Source organism: Orycteropus afer, unplaced genomic scaffold (assembly GCF_000298275.1).
Source record: "Orycteropus afer afer isolate SDZICR_OR568_19922 unplaced genomic scaffold, OryAfe1.0 scaffold00245, whole genome shotgun sequence".
In the NCBI taxonomy this organism is placed as follows: domain Eukaryota; kingdom Metazoa; phylum Chordata; class Mammalia; order Tubulidentata; family Orycteropodidae; genus Orycteropus; species Orycteropus afer.
The window spans coordinates 897,776-915,696 of NW_006921832.1; the positions used below are offsets into that span (position 1 = coordinate 897,776).

Below are 17,921 nucleotides of genomic sequence, written 5' to 3' on the forward strand. Positions count from 1 at the left end.
AGTTTCAGAGTCTTTTCTGGCATCCATTTTGGTCCTTTCTTCCTTTCCAGTCTTTTTAATGACCTTTTGCTTTCTTCATGTGTGATGTTCTTGATGTCATAACACAGCTTATCTGGTCTTCAGTCATTTGTGTTCAGTGTATCAAATCTGTTCTTCAGATGGTCTCTAAATTCAGGTGAGATATACTCAAGGCCATATTTTGGCTCTTGTGGGCTTGTTTTAATTTTCTTCAGCTTCAGCTTGAACTCGCACATGAGCAATTTATGGTCTGTTCCATAGTCAGATCCTGGCCTTGTTCTGACTGATGATAATTAAGCATCTCCAGTGCTTCTTTCTACAGATATAGTCAATTTGATTTCTGTGTATTCCATCTGGCAAGATCCGTGTGTATCGTTGCCATTTATGTTGTTGAAAGAAGGTATTTGCAATGAACAAGTTGTTGGTCTTACAAAATTCTATCACATGGGCTCTGGTGTCATTTCTTTCACCAATGTCATATTTTCCAACTACTGATGCTTCTTCTTGTTTCCAACTTTTACATTCCAATCACCAGTAATTATCGATACATCTTGATTGCATGTTTGGTCAATTTCAGACTGCAGAAGTTGGTAAACATCTTCAATTTACTCATCATTGTCTTTAGTGATTGCTGAGTAAATTTAAAGGATAGTAGTGTTAACTGGCCTTCCTTTTATGCATATGGATATTATGCTATCACTGACAGCATTGTATTTCAGGATAGATTTTGAAATGTTCTTTTTGATGATGAGTGTGACACCATTCCTTTTCAATTCGTCATCTCCTTCAAAATGGCCAATACCTGTCCAGTTCAGCTCACTAATACCTAGGACATAGATATTGATGCATTCCATTTCTTTTTTGACAACTTCCAATTTTCCTAGATTCACACTTTGTACTTTCCACATTTTAATTATTAATGAATGTTTCTTTTCAGTTTGATCATGCCACATCAGCAAATGAAGATCCTGAAAACTTTACTCCATTTGCATGATTAAGATTGACTCTACTCTGAGGAGGCAGTTCTTCACCAGTTGCATTTTGAGTGCCTTCCAACCTCATCTTCCAGAACTATATCTGACGTTGTTTCATTGCTATTTATAAAGTTTCCCAGGAATACATCAGTGTTTTACTGCTATTGATAAGGTTGTCAGTGGCCTATTTTTTTCAAAATACATTTCATTGAAATATAATTTATGTACAGTGAAATACACAAAACTAAAGTGACATGGGTCAATGCATTTTTCTTTTTTGCAATGTTCCCTCCCTCTTCTCCCCTCCCACCTCTGATGACCAACAAAGAAAGTTTCCTTCCATATATAAACCTTCCCTTGACTTTATACAATAATGAACTAATACTATAGTTGACTTATTTCACTCAGCATAATGCCCTCCAGTTCATCCATGTTATGCAGTGTTTTGCAGATTCTACATTATTCTTTAGTGTTGCATAGTATTCCATTGTGTGTATGAACCATAGTTTGGTTATACATTCTTCTGTTGATAGGCAGGTAGGTTGTTTCCTCTTTTTGATATTATAAACAGTGCTGCAGTGAACATGGGTGTACATATATCGGTTCTTGTCCTGGCTCTCACTTCTTTAGAATATATACCTAGTAATGGATTTGCTGGGTCAAATGGTATTTTTTTTAATGCATTTTATTGAAATATAATTTATGTACAGTGAAATATACAAAACTAAAGTGACGTGGGCCAATGCTTTTTTTTTTTTTTTGCAGTGTTACCTCCCCTTCCCCTTCCATCCCTTGCAATCAACAAAGAAAGTTTCCCTCCATATATAAACCTTCCCTTGACCCTCCACAACAACAAACTAATACTATATTTGTCCTTCTGTGATTGACTTATTTCACTCAGCATAATGTCCTCCAAGTTCATGCATATTATGTGGTGTTTTGCAGACTCTACATTATTCTTTAGTGCTGTATAGCATTCCATTGTGTGTATGTACCATAGTTTGGACATCCACTCTTCTGCTGATGGACATGTAGGTTGTTCCCATCTTTTTGCTATTGTAAATAGTGCTGCAATGAACATGAATGTGCATATATCTGTTCCTGTCCTGGCTCTCACCTCTCTAGGATATATACCTAGTAATGGATTTTGGGTCAAATGGTATCTCCAATTCCAGCTTCCTAAGGAATCGCCATATTGCTTTTTCACAGTCCCACCAGCAGTGTATGAGAGTCCCAATTCTCTCTACATCCTTACCAGCATTTGTTATTTTCTGTCTTCTTGTACTTTGCCCTCGGTGCTGGGGTGAGATGGTATCTCATAGTTGTTTTTATTTACATCTCTCTGATGGCTGATGATTGTGAGCATTTCTTCAAGTGGCCTGTTTTTTTCAGAAGTGATGACCCTCTCACTCTACCTAGTCTGTCTTAGTCTGAAAGTTCTACTGAAACCTGTCCACAATGGGTGACCCTGCTCATATGTGAAATACCAGTAGCATAGCTTCCAGCATCACAACAATACACAGGGGTGGAGATTTCTCATGTAGGCATAATTATGGTAACAGCTATAATGAAGATAAACAAGGAAGCCAATAATCTCTAGGAAGAGGCAAGACCCATATTGAAAGTTGCGTTATAGTGCCTGGCAATAATTGTATGCAATAATTGTGAGCCAAGCTAAACCAAACTCAATGAAAAAATCCACTAAAGCCCAATAAGAAAATGGATAGAAGAACTGATTGGTAATTTCCAAAAGAAATAGTTATGGGCCACTAAGCTATGACAATAATCAAAGAAATGCTATTTTAAATATAATGCAATATTTTTTTTTCCCAGAAAATGGACAAAAATTTTAAAACTTCAATAATTGGGAGGATACAGTGCTGGTGAGGATACAGTAAAGGGGAATTACTCTCATACATTGCTGATGGACATGCAAGTAGATATGCCTTTCTGTAAAGCAATAATGAGAATGATTAAGCAAGTAATGTTATAGGCATAAAATAGTTTATTATGTGTCATTAAATATAACAGTTTCAAAGAAATTTTATATCTAAGAAAAAACTCTATGCTACAGTGGAAAATTGAACAATATATGATATAAAAACTATACGCATGAAAAAGACTAGAAGGAAATAGCCTAGAGGATTATTAAAAAAGAAAAAAAAATCAGATAACACCTACCATTGATGTCTCTTACATCAAACTCAAGCTCACTGCCGTCAGGTTGACTCTGACTCATAGCAGCCCCCATTGGACTTCCAAGGCTGTAAATCTTTACAGAAGCAGGCTGCCTTATCTTGCTTCTGCAGAGCAGCTGGTGGGTTCCAACCACCAAGCTTTTGATTAGCAGCCAAATGCCTTAACTACTATATCACCAGAACTCCTTTCTCTTAGGTAGATCCTTGAATATCTTGACTTTTCTATAATTAACAGGTATTTCTTTCATAATGGGAAGTAAGTTTGTAATTTAAGAAAAATCACATTGCTTTGAGACAATGGGGCAGAGCAAATTCTTTGTGGAGGACTGTAGCCACTTACTGATTCAATGAGCGTCAGAGAAAAAGAGGCATCTCCTTTCCTCTGGAATGCACGATTTGGGGCAGAAATAAGACTCCGCCTTCCTTCCATGCTGACTGCAGACCTTTGTATTGAACACTGGATACAAGAAGAAATGGGAAAATCCCCCAACTTGGGGAGTTTCTTGTCTTATTGAATGGCTCTCATGCAATGGTAGGAGGTGTGGTCCCTTCACTGGTCCATGACATTCTCATCAGTGGTTGAGATTTGAGAATGAAGCCTGAAAAGGGGCTTTTGTTTCCTTTTGTGCCCTAAATCTTTACTTTTACTAGCTGTAGGTGTTGATATGTGGTGTTGCACATCTTCAGGTTAGATGGCTTGTACAGTGTTCAAGCAAATAGAGTCTGGGAGATAGGAAATTAAGCTACAGATCCTCAGGAAAATAGTACACCAGTGTTTGTATAAAACGAGATAAAATGTGAATTAAACAAAGTCTATTTTGAGTTATAAAATGAATGGATAGGCCAAATAAACCAAGAAGAAGGAAAGAACCCTAACTACCCAAACATGGACTTTCTTCCAAACTGAGATGTTATCACTATTTTGGCCGCCGCCTTCTTTTTTTTTTTTTTTTCCATTCTGTGCTCAGGAGTTACAGTCAAAGTCCAAGTGTTTAAACAATTATTAATAAGCATTGCTACTTAGTAAGTTTTATATAGCAATATCTTGATTCACTTAGCCTGATTCCTTCTTGGTTTGCAAGATAGTCACTGTCACTTCAACTGACCATTATTTCAATATCAGCTTCCCCAGCCTCACTGTCCCCCAGCATGCCTTTTTACACCCTGACTTTACACTGGAAGATCAGGAGACAACTGGACTGCATCTACCATTCCAACCCAGCCCCACCCTTGGCTATGTCTGAGTGATCAGAATGACTCAGCAACCTGTTTTTTTTTTAAAAAAAATTGACACAAGGATTGAACTACAAGTAATACAACTTAAGTACAGTGGTGGCAAATACATATTATTAATACTTTGCACACCATCTCTAACCAATTATTAAAATAGGCCTAGAGCCCTCTGTTGAAGAAGATTCTTGCCCCAGTCTTGATTCAGTGTCAGGTGGCAGTGCCTGCCAGTGACATAAGCACAAGGAAGGACAGCACTGGTACCAAGGGCTTTCCATCTCAGATTTAAAGAGTAATAGGATCCCTCTCTTCAGAGAGCTTGTATTCAAATAGAAATAACATGACTCTTCTTAAGAGAAAGAGAGGGAGACAAAAAGTCAAACAAAAATTGCAAATCCCCAAATAGTAAACATTCCAACAAGTGCTAATGATTATAGGGAAACCTGAGTTATTCTGAGTGCTGGGATAAGACATAATGTGGGACCATTGGTCAGACAGGATTAATCTAGAAAGGTTCTGGGGCAGTGGTTTTGAGTGGGATTGGAAGGTAGACAGGAGTCCTTGTGTGAGTTTGGTGGGGCAGTCCAGGTCAAGGGGAATGTAGATTTCTGGATACTTTTTGGCTTTGTGCTACAAAGCCTCAGCTTCCCAGTGTGACCATGCTGACCTCCCCACAGTGAGGACGTGTGCAAACGTGGCTTCACCGTCATCATCGACATGCGGGGCTCCAAGTGGGACCTCATCAAGCCCCTCCTCAAGACACTGCAGGAAGCCTTTCCAGCTGAGATCCATGTGGCCCTCATCATCAAACCTGATAACTTCTGGCAGAAACAGAAGACCAACTTCGGCAGCTCCAAATTCATCTTTGAGGTGAGCCAGTGCTCTCTCTTAGCAAGTTCTTTTCCTTCCCTTCTGCCACCCACATACTTACTTCTCAGTTCTCCTTCACTGTCTACCCAAACATACACAACGTGCCAAGGGCCTTACCAATTAGAGGCTGGAGGAAAATGAGAGGCTCAAGAGATTGTTACGGATGCACAAGGTCTTTGGGCACTCCCATTTACTATTGGCAGGCGTTTAAATTGGGATAAGTGTTTCTGGTACAACTTTGGAATTTGTCCCAAAAGCCTTAAAAATTATTTTTATTTATTAATCTATTAATTATTCTTTTAAGAAAATATTCTTAAGTTCTTAAGACAAAAACTAAACAAAGTAAAAGGTGGAAGATTAATTATAATTACACAAAAAATTGTACAAAGGTGTTCATCACATTACTTTCTATAATAATTAAAAAGAAAAAAATCAAATCCATTGCTGCTGAGTTGATTCAAACTCATTGCTACCTTATAGTACAGGGTAGAATTGCCTCATAGGGTTTCCAAGGCTGAAATATTTAAGGAAGCAGACTGACATATCTTTCTTCTACAGAGCAGCTGGTGGGTTTGAACTGCTGACCTTTTGGTTAGCAGCTGAGCAGTTTTCTAAAATATCAAATACATATTGATGTCACCAATGGGGGGTTGGTGACATCAATAAATAAATTACTAAAAAGCCATTAAAAATTATTTTTGGAAAGATAACTAGTGTCATGGGAAAATGCTCATGACATTGTTAAATTAAAAGTGCAGGTTATAAAACATTATGGGCAGTATAATCTCAAATTTATTTTTTTAAATACACACACACACACACACATACATACCCACTGCCATCATAGCATCATTACGCATTGGGTTTCTGAGGTGGTAAATCTTTATGGAAGTAGATTGCCCCATCTTCCTTCTGCAGAGTGGCTAGAGGTTTTGAACCACCAACCTTCTGGTTAGCAGTCAGATGCCTTAGGCACTGGGTGCTTTGGTGGCGTAATGCCTAAGGCATTTGACTACTAACCAGAAGGCTGGTGGTTCAAACCCATCAGCCACTCCTTGGAAGCAAGGTTGGGCAATCTATTTCCGTTGTGTTACCGCCCCAGAAACCCAAGGAGGGGCTCAACGGCAGTGCATTTGGTATGCATATAGGGGGGGATGCGGAGGGAGAGAGCTAGCAACTGGGGGGGGGTGTGGAGGGAGAAGCGAGCAACTGGAAGATATGGAAATGTTAGCAGTGACTTATTTGATGAGGCTAGATTATGAGCAGTTATTTTCTTTGCATTTTTCTATTTTCTTTCAAGGATTGTGTGTTGCTTTTATAATCAGAGTAAACATGTTATTTTTAAAGCCAATTTTCCAGAGGACATGTGTCCTCTGAGAATTTTTAATGATAACATACCAGATTAAATCAATGGTTTAAGCCTCTTTGTTCCAACCCAACTTTGAGCTGTTCCTCTTTCTCAGGATCCTGGTCTCACCTGTGAGGGAATAAAGTGTGTGTGTGTGTGTGTGTGTGTGTGTGAGAGAGAGAGAGAGAGAGAGAGAGAGAGAGAGAGAGAGAGATGGAAAGGCAGAGCTGCTATTTTGCTATTTTAATCCCTTAGCAATTTCCCACTCCGGACTCTTGCCTCCCGGGGGCCAGGAGCGCCTGCCCATTTGGCAGTGATTTGAGCATGATGGTCTGAGTGAGGCAGTTCTCACTCTGTGTAAACAACACAATAAATTTGGCTTAGTATTAAAACGGTTAACTATCATATTCCCATAGCACCCTTAGTGAATACTAGGAGTCCTGTGGGAAAATGCTTTTTATAATTTTGGTTTGTTTATACAGAGGTGGTGACAACAGGCTTATGAATTTGTAAGCTGGAGAGGCTGAAAACAGTCTTTCCAATAAGTCTCAAAACTTTTGCTTTAGCATGTTGTTGTTGTTGTTATGTGCTGTCGAGTCGCCCCGACTCATAGCAATCCCTCCTTGGGCTTCCGAGGCAGTATCACTACGGATAGTAGATTGCCCCATCTTCCTTCTGAGGAGTGGTTGGTGGGTTTGAACCGCCAGTCTTCTGGTTAGCAGTCGAGTGCCTTAGACACTATGCTACCAGAGCTCCTGCCCTATACTCCCCTTTACCCCAAGGTGCACAACCTTGTCTCTGCCCTCTAGTCAAAAAGACAGGAGGGATAACTGGGGGTCTCCCACTCAGAAGAAGAATAAATGCTATAGCAGGGAGGAATATTTATGAAGCAGTATCTTAAAAACAGAAAATTAAATATCTGGTGCAGACTAAAGCACTAAGTGATACAGGGATAAGAGTGCAGACTTGTTCAATAATAGATACTTAACAAATAATTAGTAAGTAAAATCATGAGATATTTTCTGGAAGTGGCAAACTTTGAGCCAAAGTCTAAGCAGCAAGTGCTCTAGCATAGTAATTCTCAAAATTTGACATGCATACAAATCCCCACGGCTGTTGGTAAAATTAAGATCCTGATTCTTTAGGTCTGAGGGTAGGACCTGAGGTTCTGCATTTCTAAAAGGCTCCCAGGTGATATTGATGCTGCTTGTATAAGACCACATTTTGAGAAGCAAGGATCTAGAGTAGTGGAAGTTTGTAATTCTGGCTGTACATTAGAATCACCTAGGGAGATTTTTTTTTTTTTTTTTAAAAAAAAAAAAACACCCATGCCCAAGCTCCACTCCAGGCCAATGAAATTGGGATTTCTAGGGATGTCTTGAGCATCAATGTCTTTCTTTGAAGCTCCTCAAGGGATTCTAATGAGCCGTCAGGTTTGAGAACCACTGTTCCAGACCGCCCCTTCTTCTCTCTTCAGAAGGGGACAGAGGGAAAAGGGAGAAGATGAGGTAGTCAGAGAGTAGCAACACCAGAGCAGCTGCTTTTAAGGGTTCAGTAATGACTCAACCTTCAGATCGCCATCACTCCGGGATGGGCACCCTAAGTGCTTTATACTCATGGACTCATACAATTCTAGCACAGCTCTGTGAGAAAAGTATTATCATTTCCATTATACAGATGAAGAGATTGAGGCCCTGACAGCTTAAGTAGCTTGCCCTGGGTTATACAGTTAGTCAGTGTTGGACTGGGATCTGAACCGAGATATGTCTTCAACAGTCTCTCTTTCAGGAGAGAAGAGAATCTTGAAGCCCTGTAGTAAGGAAAGGACATTTTATTGATATGTGGTTGCTTGCATTGCCATTACTGATGATGCCTTACTTCCTGGAGACAGACAGTGTTCACTTAGCTTGAGCTTGTCGGTGGCTCACAGAGGAAACCAAGGGCTCAGACTCCCTGTTCCCCAGCCCTGGTTCTGTTCACAACACTCTGACTCTGCTATTGGGGAGAATCTCAGGACTAGGCTGCAGCTGGCCCAGCCTGAGGCAGGAGGATAGACTGTGAGATCCTTTAGCCCATGTATTTCATCACATTTCTAAGTCCATCCAGGATGACTCCCTGAGTCTGTGGGCCTGGGTTTTAAAGCTACAGAAAACTGGACCCCCAAGCACTGGATCTGATACTCTCTCAGCTTCCCTTGCTTCTTGCATCTGAAACCCTTGGGAGTGAACTTTGAGAGGAGGGAAGATAAGGGGAGCAGTCTCTCTTTGAATGGTAAATGGTGGGCAGGTAGAGAGCCTTTTTAAACCACTCCACCTGTCTGTTGAAATTGCTGACCCTGCCAATTTGTGGCTTCTGAACAGTGGACTCCATGCTTTCCCACTGGCCTTCTCCTAGGCAGTTGTGGTCATTATTATGTGGACTTATCTTGTCCTTTTTCCTTGACTATGTCTGCTCCCTTCTTTTCCCTGCCTGCCCCCACATCACTGAGTCTCCTGTCTGTATCTGCCCCTCCCAGACCAGCATGGTATCTGTGGAAGGCCTCACAAAGCTGGTGGATCCTTCCCAGCTGACGGAGGAATTTGATGGCTCCCTGGACTATAACCATGAGGAGTGGATCGAGCTGCGGCTCTCCCTGGAGGAGTTCTTCAACAGTGCAGTGCACCTGCTCTCACGCCTTGAGGACCTACAGGAGATGCTGGCCCGGAAGGAGTTCCCCGTGGACGTGGAGGGCTCTCGGCGGCTCATTGATGAGCACACGCAGCTCAAGAAGAAGGTGCTGAAGGCCCCTGTGGAGGAGTTGGACCGGGAGGGGCAGCGGCTACTGCAATGCATCCGCTGTAGTGATGGCTTCTCAGGGCGCAACTGCATCCCAGGCAGTGCTGACTTCCAGAGCTTAGTGCCCAAGATCACCAGCCTCCTGGACAAGCTGCACTCTACCCGGCAGCACCTCCACCAGATGTGGCATGTGCGCAAGCTCAAGCTGGACCAGTGCTTCCAGCTGCGGCTCTTTGAGCAGGATGCAGAGAAGGTAGGTAGGGAGTGGGCCAAACCTGACCTGTGGGGTGGGGGCATAGCTTTACAGGGAAACTGATGTAGGTTGGTAATCCAACTTTCTAATTAATGATAATCCTAACTTTGTGGAAAGCTTAAGGAGTCCCTGGTGGTGCAAATGTTACACATTCAGCTGCTGACTGAAAGGTTGGTGGTTCATATCCTGCCAGAGGTGCCTCAGAAGAAAGACCTGATGATCTACTACTAAAATATCACAGCCATTGAAAACTTTGTGGAATACACAGTTCCTGTGGATACACAAGGTTTGCCATGAGTCAAAACTGACTTGACGGCAACTGCTTTGTTTGTATGTTTGTTTATTAGCTGGTCTAAGTTTATTTCAGTTTTGTACTTGGCCATTGATTCTTTAATGCTCACGCTCAGGTGGTGTTTATTATGTGCCAGGCACTGTTATAATCACTGTGTGTAAATTAACTCATTTTAATCCTCTTACAAGCCCTGTGAGATAGGTCATTATCCCATTTTACAGATGAAGAACTGAGAGGTTAAATACCTTGGCCAATCTAGTAAGTGGTGTGACTCAGATTCAGATGTGGTCAACCTGGCTCCAAAGTCCATGATTTTTACTGTTGTTGGACACTGCCCTGCTAAGTGTGTATAGTAAGTGGTTCAAACCAGTGAAACATCAAACACAACAATATTAATAAGACCCACAATGACATGAATTAGTGATTATTATCAATAATGTTCTTTTGTATGTAGTTTCATATAATTGGCTTGAACCTTCTGATGTGGATGGTCATGCTTCTCCTTACACATGAGGAAAGGATGTGGTTTGCTTTTGAGTCTGGAACGACAGAGCTAACATCTGAATCCAGCCTTTTCTGTTTCCAAGTCCAGGGTTTTTGCCATACAAATTTTTCTACATGTTTTTCTTCAGCTGCTGAGCACTTTCTCAAGTAAGGCACTATTTTTCCAGTAGTGAATGTTTGAAGCTTTCCCCTAATTGGGGAAGATATCAGAAACTAAAAAAGAAAAAAATGTCATATAGTACTGAGAATACAAAAGTATCTTCTCTAGAGTCTTCCTAAGCTAAAGAAATTAATTTACAATTATACGCTCTTTAAGAAGAGTGAAACAGGCTCTCCTCTTACCGGTTTTCTGGGTATAAGTACATTTAAATTCACACTACTATTCTTAGGAATACCATGACATCTCTCTGTAACATGTGAATTTTAAAAAAAATCATCTAATAGTTTTATGGTCTCTGAGAGGCCATATTGAAAATGTCTTTAGGTATTTTCAGATGATGAAATCAAGATGCAAAACTCTCTATATAATTATGATCTCAATATATATAAGAGTGCCAGTGTATCCATAATTGGAAGAAGATTGACCACAGTGTTAATGGTTTTGATTTCTAGGGACCAGGTTCAGGCTTGATTTTAATTTCTCTATATAAACTTTTCTTTGTTTTCCAATCACCTATAATACAAAATCAGAAGTAAATCAATATATGCAATTTTTAAAGAATACAGATGCCTTTTTACAACAGAACTTTTGAACAGCATTGAATCCATGTTTTAGAAGATACATGTAAAGTGGTTTCTTGCATAACCTTAGGAGTTGAAAGGGTTTTCCCTGACCTTCCTCAAGGTTCTTTGCCTAGTGGCTCAGAACCTGAGTATTACCCTGGCCAGCCTGGCCTGCTCTGGGAAGGGTACCTTATACTGCAGGATCCCAGCTGCCGCTCACTGAGTGATGGGACACCAGGTCAACAGCCAGCTGCTCTGTACATTGGCTCCCATAGCTATTGCTGAAAAGGGCTGAAATAGTTCTCCTATTTACTTTGAATATCTTCTCCTCTAGGGTAGGGAATCTGCTTTGTAGTCTGACCTGGGTGCTGTTTCTATGAGCCCAGGACAGAAGGGGAGGTAGGGGCTTAAGTATCGTGTAAACTGCCTGGGAGTGTTTCTGAATTTGAGATACCTCACAATATTCCTGAAGTTCTAGCATATAGTAAGCCTGTACAAGGAACAAGCTAGTGCCTATCCTAAAAAGAAAAAAGAAAAAAAATACCTGAGCCCTAGAAGTTCCCAGATAGGAATGCTGCCCTTCCCAGAGCCTGTCAAGTGCTAGTCACCTAGGCATTAATTTCTACCACATGTGTATTCTCTCAGATCATGCACACAAGAGTCATATGATATATTTTTATTCCTTTTTTGCAGTTACAGGATTACAAGATCAGAGAAGTGAAGTAGCTTGCCTAAGATTACACTGCTGGTTAGAGAAAGCCTGTATTTCAGTCTGTCTCTAAAGCCTACCTAAGCTGTCTGCTTCAGAAGCTATCTAATGCTTCCACTGGAGCACTACCACCAGCCCCTAGGTCCCTTCCCTAATGCCCTGATGACCCTAGGGAAAATCTCAAGTCCTACCTTCTAATGCTCACAGCATAGTGTGGACACTTAGCTCTTACAGTGGTATGGACTCCTTTGGTTTGGCAAAGTCTATAGACCCTTTTTTTAAATGTGTAAATGTAAAAAAAATAATATATGTAGACTTGGAAAGCAATTATATTGAAAAAATTTTTAATTTTTAATAACTAATTGTACTTCTTTAATAACACATTAAATAACAAAATATACTTGAGGTATATTTATATAATTTGAAGTAGTGAAGAGCATAAATGATATTTAGAGGCAACAATCCAGATGCAATATGAAACTGTGTGTTTCCATTGGTGTCAGAGTATCCCTAGTAGCATAGTGATTAAGGCACTTGGCTGCTAACCAAAATGTCTGTGGTTCAAAACCACCATCTGCTTTGCAGGAGAAAGATGAGGCAGTCTGCTTCTGTAAAGATTTACAGTTTTGGAAACTCTATGGGGGCAGTTCTACTCTGTCCTATAGGGTCACTGTGAATTAGAATATACTTGATGGCAGTGGGTTTGGTGTGGTTTTCAATTGGTGACAAAGGCATAGGTAGTACTAACACTAATGTAGTTTTTTGCCTACATTCATAAATAAAGAGAATTCCATATTTTAGTTAAAGGTTAGTGAAATAAAGATGTCCTGTGTTTCTCATGCAACTATACTACTCCTGAATTTTCAGCATGAGCCATTCTAACCATTCTAACTAGGTTTAGAATCCTTGTTATATGGTGTGTTTACCTTAAAAAGAAATTATGTGTGTGTATGTGAATGTGTGTGAGTGTGTGTGAATGTGTGTGTAGAGGGGTGGGGGAAGAGAATATTAAAAACAAAACAGGGAGTGAAAAGGATGCCAGGAAAAGGGCAGCTCTGGAATATCTTGATATTGAGTCAGTGGTGAAGAAATGCCTCTCCAGCTTGACCCAGTCACCACAGAAAATATGCTGAGTATGGGGTAAGGGAGAAGAAAATGTTCCTTTTAAGTTGCTTCAAGATTAAAATATCTGTGCAGATCTAAGTGCCTCAACATTTGACTTATTTGGTGTTTAGAAAGGGGCTGAGTGGGGTGACGATTTGGGGTAAGTGTTGTGTGTGCAGAGCCACATCTAAACAAGGGTGTGAGGACATAGTTACTGAGTGAGCCATGTCTTAGCCTCCTTACTGGTGGGAGGCGTCTAATTCCAGATCTGGGAAACCAAAACCAAACCAAACTCACTGCCGTCGAGTTAGTCACGACTCATAGCGACCCCTTCTTAAATTTCTGAGGCAGTATCTCTACAGAAGTAGATTGCCCAATCTTCCTTCTGAGGAGTGGCTGGTGGGTTTGAACTGCCAGCCTTCTGGTTAGCAGTCACAAGCCTTAGGCACTACTCCACCGTAGTGATATTGCCTAAGAAACCCAAGGAGGGGTCGCTATGAGTCAGATCTAACTCCACAGCAATGAGATCTGGGAAGCACTTGGCAATTGGAGGAGTCTTGTGATTGCTGGCTTCTATTTTAGTAAAGGGATGGGTATAGAGTCTCCCCTCTGGCTGTGTGGGTGACACCCTGTGTCCCAGGGCTTGAATGATGGGTTGGCCCTCCCCATTTACCAACTGGCCTTAGGGAGTGAAAGCATCTCTCACCACCTTCCCCTGACCCCTTTCTTGACTCTAGGGGTGGGATGACAGAGCCATTTTCTCTCCCAATTAAACATTTAGAGAGGAGGGACCCTGTTCATAGATAGTTCATGAAGCAGGTCACTCATTCATTTAATAGCTTCTGTTGAGCAGCTGTCATTAGCCCAAAGCAAAGAGCTTCACAACAGAAGACAGACTTGGAGTAATCCCTCAGAGACAGCCAAACACCTTGGAAGAGAGAACCACTGGGTCTGCTGACTCAGGACCATGGTATTGCGGGACGCAGGCTCAATTGGCACAACATAATACATAAAGATCTTGTTCTACAGCCTACTTTGGTGAGTAGCAACTGGGGCCTTAAAAGCTTTCAGGTGGCCATCTAAGATGCAATTAATGGTCTCCTCTCATCTGAAGTAAAGAAGAGAGTGAAGAAAACCAAGGGCATTTGGAAACAATCAGCCCTAGGATATGATGGACCTCAAGAACAGAAGAACTAGATGGTGCCTGGATACCAATGCCAACCACTCAGGAAGGGATCAAAACTGGAGATCCTGGATAGAGTAGGAGGAAAAATGTGAAACAAAATTCAAAAACACAGTAACAACCAGGATTACTGGTCAGATGGAGTCTGGTGGGACCCCCAAGACTTTGGCCAGGGGATACACTTTGGGCCCAGGATAGAACTCACTCCCAAGGACTGGCTTTCAGCCTAAGAGTAGTAAGACTTACGTGCAGAGCACCCAACCCAGGGCGATGCACCCACCTGTTCTACAGAGGTACACCCTTTGGAGCAATTGGCCATGGGCACCAGAGTGGCAGCATTCACATGGAGGGAAAGCTGGACAGACAGGAGTGTATAACCAAGAAGGGCACAGGGATGGGGTGGTGGTCACAGGGAATGGAGAAGAGGAGAGTGAGTTAGGGTTGGGGATAGTAATCAGGGAGTGAAACCAAATGTACACAACCTGTTGAATGTAAAACAAATTCTGCTCTGTAAATTTGCATCCAAAGTACAATTTAAGAAAGAAACAAAACACAAAGCAAAGAGCTTCAACAAGAAAGGGTAGGCTAGAATTTTTGTCCTGGAGCAGCTCTCAGTCTAATAAAGGAGGTGGACAGTCCTATTTAATGTCTGCCATGTACACTGCACTGTTCTAGGCACACTCTCCATGCTGGGGAGTGTTCAGGAAAGAAGGAACATGGGAGCTCAAGAATGATGGAAGTCTTAATGAGCAATTTGTGGGAGGGCTGGGTAATTTGGAGGCAATTCAAGTAACACAGTGCATCTTGTTGGAAGATGAACTGCCTCTGCCATGGCCCAGTGCCCTCTGATCTATAACTAATGGGACTTTCCTTCACTGTGTTCACAGAACATAGGCCAGGTTGCTCCTCATTAGCCTGGCTCTCTGTGCAGCCCTGTTTCATAATCATCTGCCCCTCTAGAAGCAGTGGATACTGCATGATGAAGGTATCTCTCCTGCAATCCTGACCCATCACCAAAGAGGTGGTTGACCTCTGCCCCATTAGGAACCCTTTTGTGGTATTAGAGATCATTAAGTAGACTCATAGACATGCTATTTTCAGATGTGGGTGCTGCTTAGTGAAGGATACCTCCCTTCAAGCTCCCTTTCCTAGGCACTTAGGATGGCCATCTTAGATTCATAGATCTGGAAGGAACCTTGAGGTGGAAAAGTCTACCTTCTATGCACACTGGAAAGCCCAACCTTGTATCCTAATCTCAGTTATTACAACATCACAGTGCCTATCTCTGTGCTGAGGATTCAGAAAATACTGAAGCTGCTGTCCCATCTGCTTTTTGATTCAGGAAGGCCCGCAGTCTTTGTCTTTTTGTGGGGAAGGAGCAGTGCTCAGAAGAGCTTCAGTGCATAAAACTGATCTAGAAATCTTTGTCTACTTAGTTTTTGAATAAACAAACAAGATGATAAAACAACATGATGTATCAGTCAGTGTTCTCCAGAGAAATAGAACCAACAGGATAGAAACAGAGCTATGTTTATAAAGAGAGAGAGAGAGTTACTGAGATTGATTTCAAGGAAGTGGCTCTTGTGATTGTGAGGGCTGGCAAGCCTGTAGTCTGTATGGCAAGTTGGAAACTGAGACAGGAGTTGATGCTACCGACTTGAGGCAGGATTTCTTCTCTGGGAAATCTCAGTTTTTTGCTTTTAAGGGATTCAAGTGATTGGATGAGGCCCACCCATATTATTGAGGATAAGCTCCTGTACTTAAAGTCAGCTGATTGCCGATGATAAGCACACCAGAATCAGCAGCACCCAGATTAGTGTCTGGTTGAATAATTGGGCTCCGGTAGCACAGTACTTAAGGCATCTGACTGCTAACAAGGTTTGTGGTTCAGACCCACCAGCCACTCCTCAGAAGCAAGACCGGGCAATCTACTTCTGTAAAGATTTACCACCTTGGAAACCCAGTGGGCGTTGTTATGAGTTCGAATCCACTCAACAGCAGTGGGTTGTTGTTTTTTTTTTTGGTATAGCCTACTAAAAGGAACTCTGGTGGTACGATGCCTAAGGCATTTGACTGCTAGCCAAGAGATTGATGGTTCAGACCCACCAGCTTCTGGGCAGAAGGAAATGGGGCAATTTACTTCTATTAAGATTTACTGCCTTGGAAACCCAGTAGGGGTCACTGAGTCAGAATCGACTCGATGCCAGTGGGTTTGGTTTGGTTTGGGTATAGCCTAGCAAAGTTGACACCTAAAACTAACCATCACTGTTGTCTATCCAGGAGGCTCATTTTCAAATCTTTTCTAAAGCCATTCTGGAAAAGAGGAGAGTGTTGCCATTTTCTATGAGAGAATCCTCTAAAAGACTGAACAAAACTATCCAGCGGGGCTTCCAGTCTTGGAATGATGCGTATTATTGTTTTACATAGCATGTTGTATTTCTTTCTTTCTTTTTTTTTTAATAGGGTTCTTTTGTGTGTGTGTGATTTGGGTGAAAATTTACATAGCAAATTCACTTCCCATACAGCAGTTCACATACACTTTGTCTCATGACATTGACCACAATTCACCACAATGTAACAACTCCCCTCCCGCTTCTTCCCTATAGTCACCTCTTCCCTTTATCCATCCCTCCATGCACTCCTGCCCCCCAAAACTGTCTCACTGTGCATAAACAGCCCTTCTTTCTCCCATGATTATTCTCTCCATGGAGTGTATCTACCTCAGGTAAATGTTCAACTCCTATGCCTGTCTTTTGTTTAGCTGGAAGCCACAGATCTGGGTTCAATTCTAGACATGAAAGGCAGCTAGGGGCCATAGTCTCAGTGGTTCCACCAGGCTCTATTGGACCAGCAAACCTGGTCCCCCTGTTTTTTCTCCCCCAAATGATTTTGAGTTTTGTTCCACATTGTTCTCCTTCTCTATCCAGGATCTCCTGCACTGATACCCCTCTGAGTGGTTGACGTGGTGGCTGGGCACCATCTAGTTCTTCTGGTCTTATAGTCGTGCAGGCTGAGGATCGCATGGTGTACCAGTGACTGGGACTAATCGTTTCTGTGAATCTTTGGTTTTCTTCATTCTTTTTTTGCTCTGGATGAGGAGAGACCCACTGTTGCATCTAGATGGCTGCTTACATGCTTTTAAGATCCCAGCCGCTACTCACCAAAGAAGGAGGTGGAACAATGTTTTGTGTAGTATATTATGTCAATTGAGCTTGATGTCCCCTGTGACTTTGGTCCTGAGCTCACAGGTTCAACTACTTGGTCCCTCTGGGTAGCTGGCTGTGACAGAAGTGACTACAACCTTGTCCCTTGTAAGCTCTACTATACACCTGGGAATTCAAATCATACAAATACACTTATAGGACCATTGTCTGCCAACCCTATATATTGTCTTGGGTACACTCCCTGCTTCATACATACCTACTAGTTCAGCCTTTCCACCCATCTATCCACCCATATACCCATGTTTGCCTTCACTGACAATGCAGTACTGTATATGCAAAAGGGTTCATCTTTGTTGTTTGTACCTCCTGTGCACCTTTCTATGTCTTCCTCTTCTTCAGTGGTACCATGTTGATCACTCACATATGGTACATTACCCTTCTCTTCACCCAAATTAATACTTAATCTCTACCTATCTAACAGTGTTCTCTACCCTCCCCTTCTACCCCTGGTAACCAACAAAGAAAAATTTCCTTCCATAAATAGACCATTCCTTGACTTACAATAATGGACTAATA

The 17,921-nt window shown here is 41.7% G+C and overlaps 1 protein-coding gene across 1 annotated transcript in view; it reads left to right on the top strand.

The window, feature by feature from the left end:
• KALRN (kalirin RhoGEF kinase) overlaps positions 1-17,921 on the top strand; it is a 1,074,930-nt gene that overhangs the window by 337,222 nt on the left and 719,787 nt on the right. The window contains exons 4-5 of the mRNA XM_042782122.1: positions 5,098-5,290; positions 9,154-9,666. Of these exons, the coding sequence (XP_042638056.1) occupies positions 5,098-5,290; positions 9,154-9,666 (706 nt within the window). The remainder of the gene's footprint in view (positions 1-5,097; positions 5,291-9,153; positions 9,667-17,921) is intronic.